The sequence below is a fragment of the Bombyx mandarina genome, chromosome 21 (genome assembly GCF_030267445.1).
Source record: "Bombyx mandarina strain Sakado chromosome 21, ASM3026744v2".
Taxonomy (NCBI): domain Eukaryota; kingdom Metazoa; phylum Arthropoda; class Insecta; order Lepidoptera; family Bombycidae; genus Bombyx; species Bombyx mandarina.
In genome coordinates this window covers 6,004,002-6,024,780 of record NC_143227.1, presented here as the reverse complement: position 1 = coordinate 6,024,780, position 20,779 = coordinate 6,004,002, and the positions used below count along the sequence as shown (strand labels likewise).

The window sequence follows — 20,779 nt, the reverse complement described above, 5'->3', positions numbered from 1 at the left end:
AAAGTCGGATAGTGCCCACGTTGCACTCTGTCGACTAATTGGGAAGCTTCCTGAGAGCTTTGAGCATAAATGCGGTCATTTTGTTTGTTAAAATGTTGCTCAATTGTAAAAATTTCTCATCCGTAAACAAATTTTTTCTATGACCTCCCTTTGCGTACCGTTTCAGTAGTTGTTTCAATTCTACCACCCTATTCTCTTTTAAATTATCAGTTAAGAAATGACCAGTACGTCTCTTATAGGCTGCAAGTCCTAAGTCATATTTTAAAATACGCGACATGGTTCTAGGTGCTATCTTCATCTCCCGAGATAAAATCTTTTGCTTTCAGACAGGATTTCTTCGAATTCTTTCCCTTACTGCTTTGACCACATTTTTCGTACAAACACTACGTGGACGGCCAGATCTTTTCTGTCACAAACAGAGGTCTCATTGCACCTATTAATAGCCCGGTACACAAACATTTTAATAATACCAAGCGTATGGAGAGTTTTTAAAATTGCATTTGGCTCTATACCTACTTTGTGTAATGCAATCACAGCGATTCGGTTCTCTTTATCAGCCCACTCCATTTTAATATCGCAAAATATTGTACAATGTATTGGCACTAAAATGAGAAAACTCAATTGGCGGTATCATATAAAAATGACAAATTCCAAATTCAAATGTAATATTTTGTTTATTTTTCATAGTAACAGTATTTATGGCTAGACTAAGTATATTCGAACGAACAATTTACTCCTACTTTGATTTGTAAATTCGTCACCTTCTTTATTTTAATTATTTTCATTTTCCTTCATCAAGCTGCCAAAGTAAATTCGAGCGATGAAATTTAAGGTCTTTAACATGTACACATTCAAAATATTTTTCCTTATCTCTAACTTGGCTCAAAAAAAATCGTGTAAAATGATTCGGAAATAATAATACGACGCTCTTTAACTTGTAGCTTTATTTTAAGTATAGATAATATTTGTGCCCATTAAGTAAAAAGAATAATGATTTGACTGTCAGCATTGACACTAAGCATTACGACTCACCCGTACAAGATAATTTGCTGTAAAAGACGATGTTAAAGACTGCTATAACGTTGGCTGCGTTTTTAAAATTTCTCTTCATCATAGATCTATATATGTATTTTAAAAGAATCTACAGCAATGGTTGAAAATAACTGATTTTATTCAAGTTAGTAGATAGTATTTATTTAACATATTTTTGATTGTCTAGCAGAGATTTATTTTTATCGAGTTTTTTGTTACATTGTTTACTTGTCTCATCATAAGCATACTGAAGTGAAAAATAAAAAAGAAATACGCAGTCTTTTCATGTTAAAAAAAGGCTTTAACATTTATATAATGACGTGGTATTTCGAGGAATTTAATACAGAAATGAACGTACTCAATCGTCATACAAACATTTTTTTTTGTCAAGAAACACATCTCGCAATTTAGAAGTCAACAAAACATATATGTTTACTTTTCTTTTTCCACACACAAAAATAAGTTCATAACGTGCCCGCGCTTATTTGATATTCAATTTTTCCTCGTCACATCAAACATATCAATAAAAAAACACACAGTAAAGAAACCGTTCTTGTTAAAGACATCTCTTCCACGGAGCCGGTGTCACTTACAAACTTCCAAGTAACGTCATTATAACAAAGAAGCGTAATGTACGCGTAATGGCCTTCGCGTTCTCTTCAAAAAGGCCAATTTAGACGGCAAAAAAACATTTATAATGGATATTTTTGAGAGTTATTACTGGCTGTTTACGGTTTTATTGAACGAAGGTAGGCAAAAATACTCGAGCATTCCCAGAGTGCTTCATTTGTTCCTTAAATCTCCATTGTGAGTTACATAACGCATTTACAGACGCTGTTAGGATAAATAGGCGGACAGTTAATATTCTCGCTATACTTAAACATTCGTTACGAGTTACACTTCCGTTTATCTATGTCTAATATGATAATGTTTATATTAATACTAGTAGACCCGGCAACACGTTGCTGTGGCTAAGGTTTTTGTTTCTAAATAAAACGTGGCCGGCAATGCTAATACCAAAAATTAACAAAGTAAGAACTGTTTTTATTTTTTTATTGCTTAGATGTATGGACGAGCTCACAGCCCACCTGGTGTTAAGTGGTTACTGGAGCCCATAGACATCTACAACGTAAATGCGCCACACATCTTGAGATATAGTTCTAAGGTCTCAGTATAGTCACAACGGCTGTCCCACCCTTCAAACCGAAACGCATTACTGCTTCACGGCAGAAATAGGCGGGGCGGTGGTACCTACCCGTGCGGGCTCACAAGAGGTCCTACCACCAGTAAATTGGATGAACAATTGGATTTCACTGTATTGCGTTTACTACGAAATAAATTTCACTTATACTTTAGCCTCAGCAACACGTGGTGTTTATGTCATTAAATTGTAGCTTATGTGAAACGTTGGTATTTTTAACACAGCGCCATCTATGAGATATTAATGTCAGTCAGTATTACAATTATCTTTAAAAACTGATTTAAGGCGCCATCTGTTTTAAACTTATGAAACTTACAATTAATAACAAAAAAATTATAATCAACATAAGAAATCATTTTATTGTTAATTAATAAATATTGCGACCATTAATCGAAATCAAAACTATCCTATGGCCTAAGTTGGAACAAAACACATATTTAAAAGAAAAAAGTAAAAATCGGTTCAGTATTTTAGGTGTCCATCGCGGACAAACAACGCGACACGTAATTTATATAGATTAAAATAATAATTCGAGGGGTGAAAGGCTATTTTGTCGATATTTGGCTTAATACACAACACTTATCTTTGTAAAGGTCCGTTTTATTTGGTATCAATATTAACAATTCGATGTTTTTAATTAAAATCCAATTAAGTTTAGCCCATTCAAATAACTGAAGAAGTTCATTGTTATGATATTTTTTAAACTTTTAAATTTTAATCATTAAATTGCTCTCCTGTAAACTTGCAAAAATGTCGCTAAATCAAAGAGACTTTTACCCGTCGATATGACGGTTTTATGCTGTCAATATCAAGAGCATACGGCTTTCCTAACAGCGGACAATCAAAGTCACTCGTGGACGTCAGAAGTAAAGAGACCATATTAACATCGATGAGCCAATTGCGCAACCACAGTCTTATGGTTTCGATTGCGGTCTGAAGGATATGTTAGTACCTGTCATCGGCAAACAGGGCCAGCCGAAATAACGGAAACTAGATGTTCTTGTCAATGTATTTTATGTATTTGATTAGGAACGAGAACGGAACTTTAGTTCGACCCGATACGAAATAAGGTCGTTTAGATACTTGGTCAGATTCTTAAAGGCTTACATAGTATCGACCTTTCTTAATTTCATTCTAAATTATTTTTTGCTTTATACACATTATAATTCTTCAAAAAATATTCGTATCCTATGAGTATCGTAGGATAAGATGCCCGGTGCATTCGTATCTAGCGATGCAACGGTGTTCTAATTCCGCAGGCGGGTACTAATGAAATACGTACTTAACAGATGTTCACGATTGACTTCCACGGTGAAGGAATAGCATCGTGTAATAAAAATCAAACCAGCAAAATTATAATTTGCGTAATTACTGGTGGTAGGACCTCTTGTGAGACCGCGCGGGTAGGTACCACCACCCTGCCTATTTCTTCGGTTAGAAGGATGGGGCAGCCGTTGGAACTATACTGAGACCTAACAACTTACATCTCAAGGTGGGTGGCGCATTTACATTGTAGATGTCTATGGGCTCCAGTAACCACTTAACACCAGGTGGGCTGTGAGCTCGTCCACCCATCTAAGCAATAAAAAAAAATTGATAAATTCAAATCGGTCCATCCAATTTGTTATTGAAAAATGTCTTCAGTTTTCCCTTCGTCTTAGAAATATTCTAAACTACTTTTACAATCTCACGTATCTTATTGAAATTATAGTTTTTTCCAAACTTCGAATACTTACAGTTTTCGTGGTCAGAGTCAACCTATACTATGTCAATAAAAAAAATTCGACATAAAACTGCGATAAAAGTCTTAATTGTGTTATAAACAATGAATAGATTGCTCCAAATATATTTACCTGAACAGCTTATGGATCATATTACAATTCTGGGGGAAACATTAACAATGATTTTCCTCTAGGGCTTTGAGTGCGCAGATAACTGAATACTTACATTTTCGAAATTTCGTCAAACAGCGTAGAGATGCGTAAAAATCAAATAACAAGAAAATCAAACATCAGTATTGGGATTTTTATTGATGTAATAGGCTTACACGTCCAATATTAAGATGGACATCATCACGGATGGAAAGCATCTGCCAGCCCAAGGGAATTTTTCGATATGTGGTCGACCTTGTGAAAGATTGGATCTCCGACCCGCTGCTGACGGTACATCTCTTGAGAAATCGTTTAGTAGAAATATTTTCTTATTTGTTACTCCCAAATCATACAAACATATTGTGCATTAGTATTGTAATCACACGAACAATCTTTCGGGAGAAATAAGTGGAGAAAAAAAACCGTGTACCAACAAAAGTAGAGTAATTCTTATGTTGTATCATTTTTAATGTCGTTATAATGGTTTTGATCTTAAGAAGCCTCTGAGTCGTGAACAGTAATGGCTCCCTCCGCCTAATGTATCGTATTATTGTTATTGCAAATAAAGGCTTTCGTAGAACAAGTAGATTTTAAATGAACTCGGTAGCTAGATTTGTGTGAATGGATTATGTTCTACTTTGCTTAAGATTTACATGCTGCGATAAATGATTGATAAACATGCATAATAATAATATTCCATTTGTGTTTTATATTGTTATACAACTTCAATTTGTAGTTAGCCTTAACATAGATTAGATTTATAAATTCTACTCCAAATTAATATGTGTTAAAACTACGTAAAACTCACTTAGTACTTCCGGAGATATGTGAGCTTAAATAAACAAAGACAATCACAAAATAATTCTATAAGTCGATGGTTTATGGATTTTCGTCGTTGTATGGTACCTATTTTCTACAGCTTTTACAATTCATTTAATTAAAAACAATTTTACAATTTAATCTCTTTTTTTTGAAGTGAAAACTTCTTTAGAATCGTTGTGATTTCAAACCGGATGCAACGGAAAAAACGACAGGTAAGAGACACAAATACAAAAGAATGAGACAGAAATATACATACTATTTAATACAGCGCCATCTGTGAGATATTTTAATACTAACGTGTGTATGAAAGCTCTTGTAGTGAATTTTAATTTAGGATTATACGTGAAATTAAAATATCAATTCACAGAGGGCGCTACCTTACAATTATTTACTAATGACAAAATTTTAGATATACTTAAGACGTTTAGGATAAGTGTATTTTAATTTTTTAAGGTTTCACTTTTACCACGTGTGAATTGCACACATGTTTTTTTTTTTTTATTATATTTCAATACTGTGAGCTGCATTTTGTGGGAGCCCGTTAGTGACATTATTCAGATGTCGAAGAATAACACTTAATTGTCCGAGATCCCGAAAACTATAAAGTATTCTAAAAGTCTAGAACAAACGGAAAATTAAACCATAAAAGTAATTTTAATTATCACCAAAGAGTTACGTCCTATCTATTTTCACTGCTATTCTTCAATGTTTAATAAATGTATACATCAAATTATGAATTTATAAAATTAATCCGGATTTTATTTTTGTTGTTAAATGTATCTTTGCTATTGATGAAACGATTATACGATATTTTACACCCCCGATTACTCTCTTTAGACAACCCATACCCTGGGCCAGGAAGGTCAAGTACCTGGGCGTTACCCTGGATGCATCGATGACATTCCGCCCGCATATAAAATCAGTCCGTGACCGTGCCGCGTTTATTCTCGATAGACTCTACCCCATGATCTGTAAGCGAAGTAAAATGTCCCTTCGGAACAAGGTGACACTTTACAAAACTTGCATAAGGCCTGTCATGACTTACGCGAGTGTGGTGTTCGCTCACGCGACCCGCACACACATAGACACCCTCCAACCTCTACAATCCCGCTTTTGCAGGTTAGCCGTCGGAGCTCCGTGGTTCGTGAGGAACGTTGACCTACACGACGACCTGGGCCTCGAATCTATCCAGAAATACATGAAGTCAGCGTCGGAACGGTACTTCGATAAGCTATGCGTCATGATAATCGCCTTATCGTTGCCGCCGCTGACTACTCCCCGAATCCTGATCACGCAGGAGGCAGTCACTGTCAACGCCCTAGACACATCCTTACGGATCCATCAGATCCAATAACCTTTGCACTAGACGCCTTCAGCTCTAACACTAGGAGCAGGCTTAGGACCCCGGTAACCGTACTCGTCGAACTCGACAAAGAGTTCGCCGTGCAACCTAACCCATGAATCAGCTCGCTGAGTTTCTCGCCGGATCTTCTCAGCGGGTCGCGATTCCGATCCGGTAGTAGATTCATTCGCGAAGCAGCTGCTCTTGAGCTGTTAGGTCTCCTTCGGAGGCGCTCGGGTAGCTGTTAGCAAATCCCACCCCTCCTGACTGAGCCTTTGCTCGCCCACCTGCCCTGGTGAAACTGAAAAGGCCTCCGGGCCACCAGTAATCCTTCAATCATAAAAAAAAAACTATATTTTAATGCAGTCCTAGCCGCATCGCTTGACACAAGTGCATTAGACGCCTTATCTTTCAGGCCGAAGCAAGTTTAAATGCTAAATTCATGATCACTAATGAGAACTAATACTAATCGATAAAATTCTTTTTCGCCGTTCAATAATGCGTATTTAATATAAATCATTTAACCTTCAATTTCATTAGACACTTTTCGAATTTAGTTTAGCGTGAATATTTAAAATTTAAATCCTTCATGAAAGCGACGATTTCCTTATTCACGAGCAACCATTAATCACGGACATCTTTCCGTAACGGGATCAACTAGAAACAAATTACGCTTATTTATCATCAGGTCATCTTAGCGCCGTAAAGAATCAAGAGGGAAGATAAAAAGAGGTTCATTTAAAAAAAAAAAAAAAAAAAAACAAGCGTCTGTCGCTTCACATAAATGAGGCAAAGCGTTTGCAATTACGTAGACAAATGAACTGAGATGAACAAAATTCACTTATAAAATACAAGGTGAAAATACACGTGGAACTTTCTCGTGCACTTTTCCAGTCATCTTGTGTACGCCTTAGTGCTTAGATCATTTTTTTTAAAGAACTCTTCGTGTTTATTCACAAAGAACTATGTAAAATGAGTAATCTGTAAAACTTTGTGTGTAAAAGCACTTTTACGGTTTGATATCGTGTTTAAATATTTTACATGTAATCCTTCAATTACTTTACGATTATTTTTTATCGAACTCAATCTTCAGATCAACTCACGACCCATCTTCTCTTAAGTGATTAGAGATGCCCATAGATATTTGAAATAAATTGAAACATACCTCTATGGTGTCAAAGTCTCATTTGGATTGTCTTGCGACTGTCTCATCCCTTAAGGTAGAACGCGTGAATATTTCGCGTCAGAATTAAGCAAAATTGCTATACATATCGAAGCTTACAATGCAACTAATGATTACGCATTATTATATTTAGCTGGTTTTATTTGTATAATTTCGCGGCCGTGAAGCAGTAAGGCGTTTCGGTTTGACGGGTGGGGCAGCCGTTGTAACTATACTGAGACCTTAGAACTTATATCTCAAGATGGGTGGCGCATTTACGTTGTAGATGTCTATGGGCACCAGTAACCACTTAACACCAGGTGAGCTGTGAGCTCGTCCACCCATCTAAGCAATTAAAAAAACTGGCAATGGCTTATAACTTAGATCTTTCTAACTTTTTTATGTAAAGATCAATCAATCAAGAGAAAAAAATCAATGTCTGCTTCTAATCATTTGGAAAACAGGAAAAATGTGAGAAGGTCATCTGAATCAAGTTCGCATACCCGAAAAGTCTCATAGAATAAAGAACCTTCTACGATGATATTCTGTTGGATCACAAGACAGGGATTAACCACCCCAGTCCTCTGAAACTACTTCCAGTTGCCCTATCATATGTCCACCTATTCTTTTCTTGTGCTACTCTTGTGAGGCCGAACGGGCATGTTTCCTCAGAACTCGCCTATTTCTGCCGCAAAGCTACCTGATAGCTAGTATTCGGATTTTTATTTTTTTATACACTGTGGAGGCGTGGACTTTGCGGCAAAATAAAGTCGATGCTCTGGAGATGTGGTGCTGGAGACGAATACTTGGTATTTCATGGACCGAACTTCGCACCAATATCTCCATTCTTCAAGAACTCGGCATTAAGCAGCGTCTTTCGGCGCTCGTGCATAGGCTATACTCCAAAAATGATACATACTATCATTTTTGGACATATCTCCCGGCGAGGAAATGACTCCATAGAGCGCCTTATCGTTCAGGACAAAGTAGAAGGCACCAGACCGTGTGGAAGGTTGCCCATGCGATGTACTGACCAAGTCAAGTCGGCAGTTGGCGGTTGTTTGCATGAGTGTACCAGGCTCACCACAAACCGGGAGAAGTCGTGATTGCTTGTGAAGCGCATAACATCTGCCCATAGCAATGACACCGAATGACGACCATGACCGCTCTGACAAGAGTGATACGACAAAGGAGAATGAGTGGAGTTCAGGTCATGGGTTCCAGCATCCGCTCAACATCAAAATCTAATAAACAAATAAAACTTTGAAACTAAAACGAAACACATTTTTGTATTTTAACAAATCGACACTGTTGACGATCTGTTTTCTGGAACCAATTAAATTGTTAACAAACCTGACTTTTCGAGCCGTGTTGCCGGTTTTATTTGAGTAATAGCCAATCAAGCTAATAAAGTGTCGGGGTACACAGATCGGGTTTCTGTATTTAATCGATAATGAACACTGTAATCTACTGAATAATTTGATGGCGTCAGAGAAAAAAATGGACATCCGAGTCACGTCCTCAATTTTTATATATTAATTATCGTGTCAGTCCTTCTGCGTTAAGTAAAATGATTTTTTTTTTTATTGCCCTTGTAGGCAGACGAGCATACGGCCCATCTGATGGTGAGTGGTTACCGTCGCCCATGGACTTGAGCAATGCCAGGGCCAAGCCGCTGCCTACCGCTTAATACTCTCCACAAGCCTCGTTTGAAGAAGGACATGTCATAGCGCTCGGGAAACACCGTGGAGGGGAGCTCATTCCATAGCCGGATGGTACGTGGCAAAAAAGATCTCTGGAAACGCACTGTGGATGACCGCAGTGGCTCCAGGTAGTATGGATGAACTATACTCCGGTGGCGGGCGGTGCGATGGAATGGTGGATCTTCTGCGGAATTAAAGATTTGCTACGTTAGAGCGTACCTAGAGATTCGAGATGAGCACTTAGGGTTTATTTTTCGGTTCCACATCGCTCGGCTCTAGCGACTTCACCGCTAATGGCACCATACATAAAAACTTTTTGTGGAATAATACAATTATTATAATATAAATACTGTAAAAATAATAAAAACTTACATAACAATGAGTAAAATAATTCATGGTGGGTGTATGATGGCAGCTTAGAATCCTTTCCCGTGGCTGTCGTAAAACTAATTCCCAAAATAATGGGCAACAGCAAGCTCTGAGCTATAATAGCATATTGTGATCTCCAACCGGGACTTACTGGTGGTCGATGGTATTGTAAGCTCACATTTGTGGGTACCTATTACTGCCGCAAAGCAATCAATCTGATTTCAAGGATGGGGGACAGCTGATGCGCAAATCAACAGGAAACTTAACCCCAGTTTTCTTCGAATTGGAACTATAGACTATAGACAATGTCAAGTGGACCCTAAGAGTCCAACAACTACAAGTCCAGGTGAACTCATCTGCTCATCAACTTGTATGAAAAAAGAATATTTACTATACGCATCCGAATGGTTTATATTAGTGTAGCTGTCATTGCAAACTAGACATTTACCAAAGGTCGAGTACATATTGAGTTGTAAGTATGCTATTAATGTCACAAAAGCCTTGCGTAAATAAAGCTTTGTTTATTCGATATCAATTAAGATGAAAATAACAAGCGCTTATAACGATTTTGAACGACTAGATTATAATAGAAATAGAAAGTACTAAGCTCGACAGGCATAACAAAATTTAATCCTGTACTTCATAAAAGAATTGTATTTTTGTTTTTGTATGTAATAAATTTATGTGGTGTACTGTCTGCAGATAAATCTTAAATAAAATAAAATGCTTTTTTTGATTCATTGCCTTGATGACTGAACTTCTGACTTATCTGGTGTAGGATAATTATCGGAGCCCATAGACATTACAAAATGAAGGCTGCCATCGACCTTGAGACGCGAGGTCGAGATCTTGTTGTATTGTCTCTTTTTTTTGCCTACCTATTGCTGGTCACCTCGTGGGGCTATGCTGACTTCACCGGACGTGTAGGCGAGCTCACGCTGCAGACTTTGCTAAGACTAGCTTTAGTAAGAGCAGTCCTTGTAAAAAAAACTGATTGTAGTTACATACTGTTAGTAACTTATGTCAGAGCACTATAATAAAATTTTATTGTAAAATAGGAATATTCTTTTATAGTAGGAAATGATTAATTATTCACACTCATTGTTCATTTATCTGATTGAACGAGAACTGAATGCATCACTATCTATATATTATTACGTGAAGCAAAAACTTTGTATCCCTTTTTACGAAAATTGCGCGGACGGAGGAATATGAAATTTTCCACACTTATAGAGAATATAGAGAAGAAGTGCACAATGCTAATATTTTTTTTAAATAATGCATAAAAGATACATTAAATCAATAAAGAAAACATTACACACACTACCATGTATTTGACACACACACGCAAGTATACTATTTATTTATTGTCAAACTTTTGCTCTTGACGTCTGAGGTCAAATTGAGAATAGATTAAATATTGTTTGTCTTTATTAGTATTTTTCTATAGTGTAGTAGTCTTGGCGTTGAAAATACAATCATAGTGTACTAACTTAGAATTCCAATTAAATATAGTCGAATTTCGACTACCGCGGAACCTCTAGGGGAAAATTACTTTACAAAGTGACATTAGCTACTGTCAGTTGGCTTCGTCTAATTAAAAATACGACTATAAGTGTCATAATTTTGCTTTCAGATCATACTTTACTTTCAATTCCATCTCTGTGTTTGCGTTTCTTTTGTACATTGACAATCAGCTGTAAGTATTTTTAATCAGCGCGTGCGGTTTCAGACCGCCTTTGACGGCGACTGTATATTGCCGACTCACGGAGGTTCATAAATGTGTCTAGAATTAATCAAAATAATACGCAAATACAGTGATACTTAAACAAAAGTTTAACTAGATTTGTCCCGGACTTGTACCAATTTTGAGCTAATAAAACTACCGCGATTTTTGGAAGTGAGCCAAGCCCCCAGGCGCTGGCGTCGGTCTAATTCACTTTGAATGACACTAACACGACCCGAACCCGACATGTTTGACTTACAATGAGTTTATTAAAATGAATACATCTAATTTTGTACTTGTACGGCACAATTTCATATTTAATAGGAATTCACCAATACTTGCTTAATGTGAAACATAATGCAATTCATACTGTAAATGTATGTAATTTAGTTCTAGGCACATTATGTACATAAATTTGTATTTAAGACTTAATTTTTTTTTTATAGCTTATATGGATGGACGAGCTCACAGGCCACCTGGTGTTAAGTGGTTACTGGAGCCCATAGACATCTACAACGTAAATGCGCCACCCACCTCGAGATATAAGTTCTAAGATCTCAGTATAGTTACAACGGCTACCCCACCCTTCGAACCGAAACGCATTACTGCTTCACGGCGGAAATAGGCGGGGTGGTGGTACCTACCCGTGCGGACTCCCAAGAGGTCCTACCACCAGTTTAGAAGTTAATACTTTAAATTTGTGATTATAGTGTTTGGATGCATTGCTACTTCGAAAAAGTGGCGCGACACGATAACCCTCTTATCGTTACCGCCGTAAAGTACATACCTAATTCAGACGATCGAAAGACAAACAGTTGCTGTCACCCTAAACACGTCATTTCAGACCCTTGCGATCGACTCTCGGTGCCTTTACGTATTCCAAGCACCGGTCACCGTTCTCATCGAATCCTTCGTATGCGACTTAACCCACATTACACGGCCCACTGAGTTTCTCGTCGGATCTTCTCAGTGGGTCAGACCGGTGGTAAATTCAGTAAAGCTCTTTTCCTACTATAGCATTTGTTAGCAACGTCTCTCAGGCGGAGCCCTGTGAGCTCACCCATACGTTCGGTGAAGCCATTATAAAGCCTCGTGTTTGGGTTACGATAGGTAGGACAAAAAAACTTTAATTTTAACTTACATTTTAAGGAACGCCTTGCGTTGCTCAATATCATAGAAATAAAGGGATTCTGAACCGCACCGTCTCTGGTGACCAAACAATGGTGTACGTGTGATAATCTTACGCGCTCACAATATTGGCTGATGCCAGGTTCACTACCTAAGGCTATGCTATAATAAAAACTACTGACTGTTTTAATTTTAATTGCTTAGATGGGGGGACGAGCACACGGACTACCTGGTGTTAAGTGGATACTGGAGCCCATAGACACTACAACGTAAATGCGCCACCCACCTTGAGATATAAGTTCTAAGGACTGAAGTATAGTTACAACGGCTGCCCCACCCTTCAAACCGAAACGCATTGCTGCTTCACGGCAGAAATAGGCAGAGTGGTGGTACCTACCCGCGCAGACTCACAAGAGGTCCTAGCATCGATAAGAATGTGTTTGTGTTCTATTTCTATATCCTGATAGATGCTAACTAAACGACATCAGAGCAAAACAGAGCGATGGAGAAGCTCGCAAGTCTCCAATCAACTTTGGTCTGTCACTTGTTTTCTGCATTTTTGCGTAAAACACGCGAACCCAACCTGGACAGCAGACGTTCTTCAAGCTACAATAATAAAATTAGAAACGGAAGCTCTCTGTCATTCAGCAGATCTTGCGACACTCAACAGACATTGCGCCATAGACTTTTACTTTAAAATATTTTATTAAAGCCAAAGGATATTCGTTTGCAAGAACAGCCATATTTTGCTGTTACATATAAATTATATAAATATAAATAAACTAGAGCTGAATGCACTAAACAAATATTCACGTAATACGTTCAAACGAAGGAAACAAAATACGAATCTATATAAAAAAAGTACCTAAATCTATTTGCAATCGTGATGAAAGGTATGGGATTCACTGATCAATCTCACAGAGAGCGACAGGAAATGAAAAAGAGTATTCGAAAATATAACAAATATAAACGAGAAAGCAATTGAAAAATTAATGACAATCGAATGATCTTTGATGGGACTCGGGGCAGAATAAACACTCGAATCTCGGTATTGTCCAATAAAGCTAATGTATCGAATAATTGAAATCGAGACCCCTCAACATGGCCATTGAATATCGATTCTGACGATCTCTTCAGGAGTGTGCATGTATTGTTAAAATATCGATATTTTCGGTGGTTCATTTCAGTAATTAGCTATTTGCATTTAAACGCAGAGTACAATTTAAATTAATTTAAACGAAATATGTTAACAGCCGTCTGGTGTAGTGGTAAGTGACATGGTCACTACACAAGGGGGTCGCGGGTTCGAGTCCCGCCAAGGGAAGGTATTTGTATGATAAATATAAATGTCTTTTCCAGGGTTATGGATGTATCTTAAATATATGTATGTGTATAATAAAAATCTTACATTTATTTCCGTTATCTGGTACCTGTAACACAAGTTCTTTACGAACTTATCACGGGACTAGTTAACGTGGTGTGATTGGTTAGTAAATATTTATTTATTTATTTATGTACGATTACACAGTTCGCGGTTTACGGAAATAAAGCTGCTTGCGTTAAGTTGTAGTCAATCAAACTTTTAATTTTTTCGAGTTTGTATACCTATGTATGCAAAATATAATCTTCTTTTTTGTTGAACTAGGCTTCTAGAAACAACAATTGATAATTGTGTTAAGGAAAATTTAAGAAATACGCCACGGCTTGGCTGTGGCCCTGGTATAACTGATGCTCAAGAACGATGGTGACTACTTACCTTCAGGTAGACTGTACTTTTTTTTTCTTACCTAAGCTGAGAGTCTTGAGAGGCTATTTCAGCGTAACCTTAACTAGTAGGTGAGCTCACGGGGCTCAAACCTGACGACTTTGTTTACATGAACCCTAGCAAAAGCCGTGCTTCGCAGAATCTACCGCCGGATCGGAAACGCGACAAGATCCGGCAAGAAACTCAGCCGACTGTAGATACTTAGTGATGGACTCTAAGTCCAGGTTGTCATGGAGGTCGACGCTCTTGACGAACCACGGGGCTCCCACGGTTATCCTGCAAAAACGGTATTGAATAATTTGGAGTGATTTTAAGTTAGTGCGGGCCGCGTGAGCGAACACTACACTTGCATAGGTCATGACGGGGCGTATGCAAGTTTTGTAGAGTGTCACCTTATTTCTAAGGGACAATTTACTTCGCCTGCAAATCATCGGGTAGAGGCGTCCTAGTATGTAGGCGGCACGGTCGCGTACAGTCTTTAAGAGGGGGCGGAATGTCATCCCGCTGTCGAGGGTGATGCCTAAGTATTTGACCTTCGGGGCCCACGGTATGGATTGGTCGTACATCATGATTGGACGAATGGCGGAGGCGGAGGTGCTAACGCGCCTAGTCGGGAGTGGTAGACTGTACAGTGACCTATCTTCGATTACTTAAAAAAACAGGCATTCACAACATCAGTTGATATTTATCAATTTATTAATTCGATATCAATTTTTGTCAGCCACCATTCAATCTTAAGGAGTCGTTAATATGAACAGTATTTTTAAAAGAATTATTTTAAATATTTTACTCTTCATAGTAAGTACTGCATTTTTATTTATTTATTTATGAAATCACTTCAGATTGCGTAAACTGAAAGCGGCGTATACACAAATAAAAATACTTCGACTTAATATGTATAATATAATAAATACTATATGTATGCTTCTTAGTATACGATTTTTTTTACATTTTGTTTTGTGGGTCCTCTTTATCTCCTCCTTTCACTATTTAATTTACCTCTTCTAGAAAATATTCAACGTTCTGTGGTATAACGAAACTTGAAAACCTTTATTTATCTATTTCCAGCTCAATGTGCAATGATTCTTTTGGACACTGGAAGAACCATTGCGAATTGTGATAGTTTTGGCTGTGCCATATTCAAATCATGCAGTATTCAATCAATGACCACCTTAAAATGAACCTTAAATTGTTTTTTAGTTTAATATGAGTTTTATTCCTTAGGAATAATAAAATCAATTTGAAAGTTGTTAAAACAATCATCCTCAAGCCCTGCCCGACTAAGGCAATTACTATTAAAGTTAGACGCCCAAGTCGGCATACTTATTCTATTCGTACTAGTCTGGAAAATTATCTTTTATCTAAATAAACTTTTTTACGAGCTAACGCTGTTAATTAAGAATTACAACTTTAAAGACACGGAAATAAGAATCAACCGTGTCTTAAAGGTTATTTGAAGTTTCTGAAGCTAGTTTAGTTTTGGAACCACGATCTTATTACTGGTGGTAGGACCTCTTGTGAGTCCGCGCGGGTAGGTACCACCAGCCTGCCTATTTCTGCCGTGAAGCAGTAAGCGTTTCGGTTCGAAGGGCGTAGCAGCCGTTGTAAGTATACTGAGACCTTAGAACTTATATCCCAAGGTGGGTGGCGCATTTACGTTGTAGATGTCTATGGGCTTCAGTAACCACTTAACACCAGGTGGGCTGTGAGCTCGTCCACCCATCTAAGCAATAAATAAATAAAAACTTATAGCTGCTGTGAAGCAGTCACGTGTACCGGTTTGAATTGTGGAACAGCCGTAATGCAATACAACAACTACTTCCATCTCATGTTTCAAGGTAGGTAATCTATATTCACGTTGTATATATGACATCTAGTAGCCATTTAACACCAGTTGGACCAAAAGTTCGTACTTCTAACTCAACAATAAAAAAATAAAAAAATAGTAGTTTAAAAAAACTAAAAAAATCGCTTTTATAGAAAATCCAACTAAAAAATAGAAAATTAATTGCTTAGGGTGCTTTTCAAGATATTATCAAAATAACCCTGTTATTATCTGTTCATATAATATTTATAACTACTGATACCATGCACCCCACGCTTTTTTTGCAATAAAATATTTTTGTCTTACACTATTTTTAATTCAAATTTATTAAAATTTATTTTCTATATTTTAATTGGATTTTCTATAAAAGCGTATTTTTTTAGTTTTTTTTAAACTATTATTTATTTTTTAGTTGAATTTAAATATTTTTCAATTTGTTTTAATGTTGAATTGTCATCGTTCCTTAATAAGTATACCAAATTTCGAGTTAATCCGACGTTTTGAAAGGGGTCAAAATCATGTTCAAAGATTCCGTTACATACTAACATACATAGGTCTGAAGCTAATAAAAGCGTATTAAAAAGATTAAAGTCTATTTCGTTTAAATTTTCTATATAAAAAGAATCCCTTGAATATACGCGATGGCAAACGAATGGGATTACATTGTTATAAATCAGCTCCATCGTGAGTTTACGCTTCTTCATAACGTACCAGTTCATTTCATAACGGAATGAAAACGACATGAGATTAATCAGAAGCGTATAATCATAAGGCAGTAATACCGTACATGTGTCGCCCGTCGCTCAGGACTCGGATATAATCCGTGAAAGATGGAGAGTTAAGCCTAAAGGAAAATCTCCTTTACGGTCCCAAGGAACTAAGTGAAAGAGTAGTGAGTTACGCTCGTGCCGACGGGCTTATTGTTTAAATAAGTATGAGTCGTTAATTAAATTTTCCAAGCTGATTCATACGAAAAGTATCTCGGTAAAAGGCAAATGAATAATAACTAAAGTGTGCGTGATACATAATTTCGTATCCTGCGATCGTAACACAAAGGCACGTTCAATTAGATCTAGTTTTAGCGAGCTTTGCTGAAACTAAATTCTCTTTTATTCACAGTAACCTTATATACACACATTTGTATTTATGTACTTGGTATTTATAGTATCAAAATGTCATGAATTTTATGATATTAAAAGGAATAAATATAATATATGTTGTTTATTTATTTGTCAATCGATTTAAAATATACCTAGTCAGGTCATAAGTATTGTCACACAGTAAAAACTTTTCTTTTAGAATGCTGGCCACAAAAAAGTTTATTGAATTCGAATTTCGAATTGTTCATGAAAATAAAAATGTATACTTTTAGAATTTTTACTCATTTTTAAATATGGAGTGGACGCTTAAAGAAGACCGTGTTGCAGTTATTGCGTTGCATCGTTGCGGTTACGCGACAATCCAAATTTTTTACATACTGAAAATTTTGAATATAACCAAAAGATTCGTTTATCGTACCATCAAACGATACAATGAAGACTCTAGTGTAGATGACAGGTCAAGAAGTGGTCGCCCTCGGTCTGTTAGGACTCCAGCAGTGATAAAAGCTGTGAAGGCGCGAATTCAAAGAAATCCCAAACGTAAGCAGAAACTGTTGGCCCTTCAGATGGGGTTAAGCAGAACCACGGTGAAAAGGGTGTTAAATGAAAACTTAGGGCTTCGGGCATATCGAAGAAAAACAGGACGTCGTTTGAATGCTCGTCTAATGGACCTGAGACTGAAGAGATGCCGCGCTTTGTTGAAGCGGTACGCGGGAAAAAAATGAAAAAAAATTTACCGTAGAAGAGAGCTACAACAAACAAAATGATAAGGTGTACGCACACAGTAGTGAAGAAGCGAGCAACCGTATTCCGCGTATCCAACGAGGTCATTTTCCATCCTCGCTCATGGTATGGTTGGGAGTTTCTTATTGGGGCTTAACAGAGGTACATTTTTGTGAGAAAGGTGTAAAAACGAATGCAGTTGTGTATCAAAATACAGTCCTAACGAACCTTGTGGAACCTGTTTCTCATACCATGTTCAATAACAGGCACTGGGTATTCCAATAAGATTCGATGCCAGATCATAGAGCGAAGAGCACACAAGACTGGCCGGCGGCGCGTGAAATCGACTTCATCCGGCACGAAGACTGGCCCTCCTCCAGTCCAGATTTGAATCCGTTAGATTACAAGATATGGCAACACTTGGAGGAAAAGGCGTGCTCAAAGCCTCATCCCAATTTGGAGTCACTCAAGACATCTTTGATTAAGGCAGCCGCCGATATTGACATGGACCTCGTTCGTGCTGCGATAGACGACTGGCCGCGCAGATTGAAGGCCTGTATTCAAAATCACGGAGGTCATTTTGAATAAACTTTAGTGTCATAAGAATCTATGTTTTGTTAAGTTCATTTTGGTATATGAATGGTTACATAATGAATAAACTTGTTTCAATTATTTTACATTAAACATGTGACAGAATTTATGACCTGACTAGGTATATGTACATATATTTTTTGCTTAGTAACTATTGATCTATATTTTTTAGAAAAACTTTCTATTTCTTTCAAAATCTCAATAACAAAACAAGAGAACAAAATAAAACGGATCTAAATCTTGAGTTGTTAAAAATTGTGATTGGGCGAACAATAACTATTAAAATTTAAATAACTGTATAAAAGTATTCAAACGTCACCGATCTATTTATAATAATACGCTTTATTAATAATAAAATTTTATTAATATAATTCATAATTCTTATTTATATTAAGGGTCTCTATGTAATATCAATAACAATGTTACTTGTTTCGTCATCTTTTTTCCTCATATACCGTTATCTGGAACGAATCAGTCAAGCGATAAAACCCTACACAAATACTCTTATATAATTATTAGTGAGTCGGCTTTCGTCTCATCTATAATTGCTATATAGAGCGAAGGTATAATGTTCATAAAAACAAAGTTTTTGATTTTAGTATCGCTCATAGAAGATTCCAGACTGCTCATATTTATATATCAATACGATCGGCTTTCGTTTCATCTATAATTGCTATATAGAGCGAAGGTATAATGTTCATAAAAACAAAGTTTTTGATTTTAGTATCGCTCATAGAAGATTCCAGACTGCTCATATTTATATATCAATACGTGAAGCAAAAACTTTGTACCCCTTTTTATGAATATTGAGCGGACGGCGGAGTATGAAATTTCCCAAACTTATAGAGAATATAGAGTAGGAGTACAGAATGTTAATATTTTATTAAATTATGCATAAAAAATACATAAAATCCATTAAAAAAGCATTATGCACACTGCCATGTATTTGACACACACGCACATATACTCTTTGTTTATTGACAAACTTTTCTTATTGCTTATAGTCTGTGGTCAAATTGAGAATACATTAAATGTTGTTTGTCTTTATTTATATTTGCCCAAAGTGTTGTCTTGGCGAAATCTGTGGTAATAGAATTTGACAATAGAATCATAATAGTGTACAAACTTATAATTTCAATTAATTATAGTCGAATTTCGACTACCAAGGACCACTAGTAAATGTAGTTACATATTATATGTAATACTGCCCAGCAGTACTGCTGGTGTGTAAATCGTAATTTTATTCGAATATAAAAACACAATCAATTTAACCATACGATATTTACCTGGTTATTTTTGAGTGATTGTGTTGATTCCCTAGTCGACCTAGTTCATAGACATCGGGCCTTGTCCAAAGAACCTCTAGATTGATTTTTTTATTTGAAATAAACATTGTTCGAAACCAATCTGTGGGTTTTGAGTTTTTAATACGGCAACACTGGTTGCAATTTATGCCTTCGCGACTTGACATCTGTCACTTCTTCTGCTTCTCAAACGGAACATATACCTAGTCAGGTCATAAATTCTGTCACATGTTTAATGTAAAATAATTGAAACAAGTTTATTCATTATGTAACCATTCATATACCAAAATGAACTTAACAAAACATAGATTCTTATGACACTAAAGTTTATTCAAAATGACCTCCGTGATTTTGAATACAGGCTTCAATCTGCGCGGCCAGTCGTCTATTGCAGCACGAACGAGGTCCATGTCAATATCGGCGGCTGCCTTAATCAAGGATGTATTGAGTGACTCCAAATTGGGATGAGGCTTTGAGCACGACTTTTTTTTTTTTTTTTTAAGTGATTTTATGACCTGGTAACTAAGACCTTTAAGTCATGTCTTATTTTAGTTTATATTCTTATTTTTATGAAAAATGATAATATGGAGTGAAATGAAATGAAAATGATTAATTTGAGACGTTAATCAACTGGGATGAAATTAAATGAAATGAGATGATATGGAATGAAATATAATCTTAGTAAAATGGTGGTCATTTACTAAGATTTTTCAGTGGACTTTTTGGAGGATCCCGAGAAGTTGCGTCCAGCGGCTTTGTTTCATTTTCCCACATTTGTGCACTTTCACAGATATTAAACAGTTAATAAACCACCGTTATTACACATTTAAACCTGAAGAAACACTAAATAGACAAAATAAAACAAATCACACAACTTCACTCCTCGCGTTCCCGCCAAAAAGTCCTGAGCACGACTTTTCCTCCAAGTGTTGCCATATCTTGTAATCTAACGGATTCAAATCTGGACTGGAGGAGGGCCAGTCTTCGTGCCGGATGAAGTCGATTTCACGCGCCGCCAGCCAGTCTTGTGTGCTCTTCGCTCTATGAGCTGGCGCTGAATCTTGTTGGAGTACCCAGTGCTTGTTATTGAACATGGTATGAGAAACAGGCTCCAC

The 20,779-nt window shown here is 36.8% G+C and overlaps 1 protein-coding gene across 1 annotated transcript in view; it reads left to right on the top strand.

Moving 5' to 3' along the window:
• Positions 1–4,295: 4,295 nt before the first annotated feature.
• The window catches only part of LOC149500451 (uncharacterized), a 61,342-nt gene continuing 44,858 nt past the window's right edge, over positions 4,296–20,779 (top strand). Inside the window, exon 1 of the mRNA XM_089736582.1 lies at positions 4,296–4,395. Coding sequence (XP_089592708.1) covers positions 4,296–4,395 — 100 coding nt within the window. The remainder of the gene's footprint in view (positions 4,396–20,779) is intronic.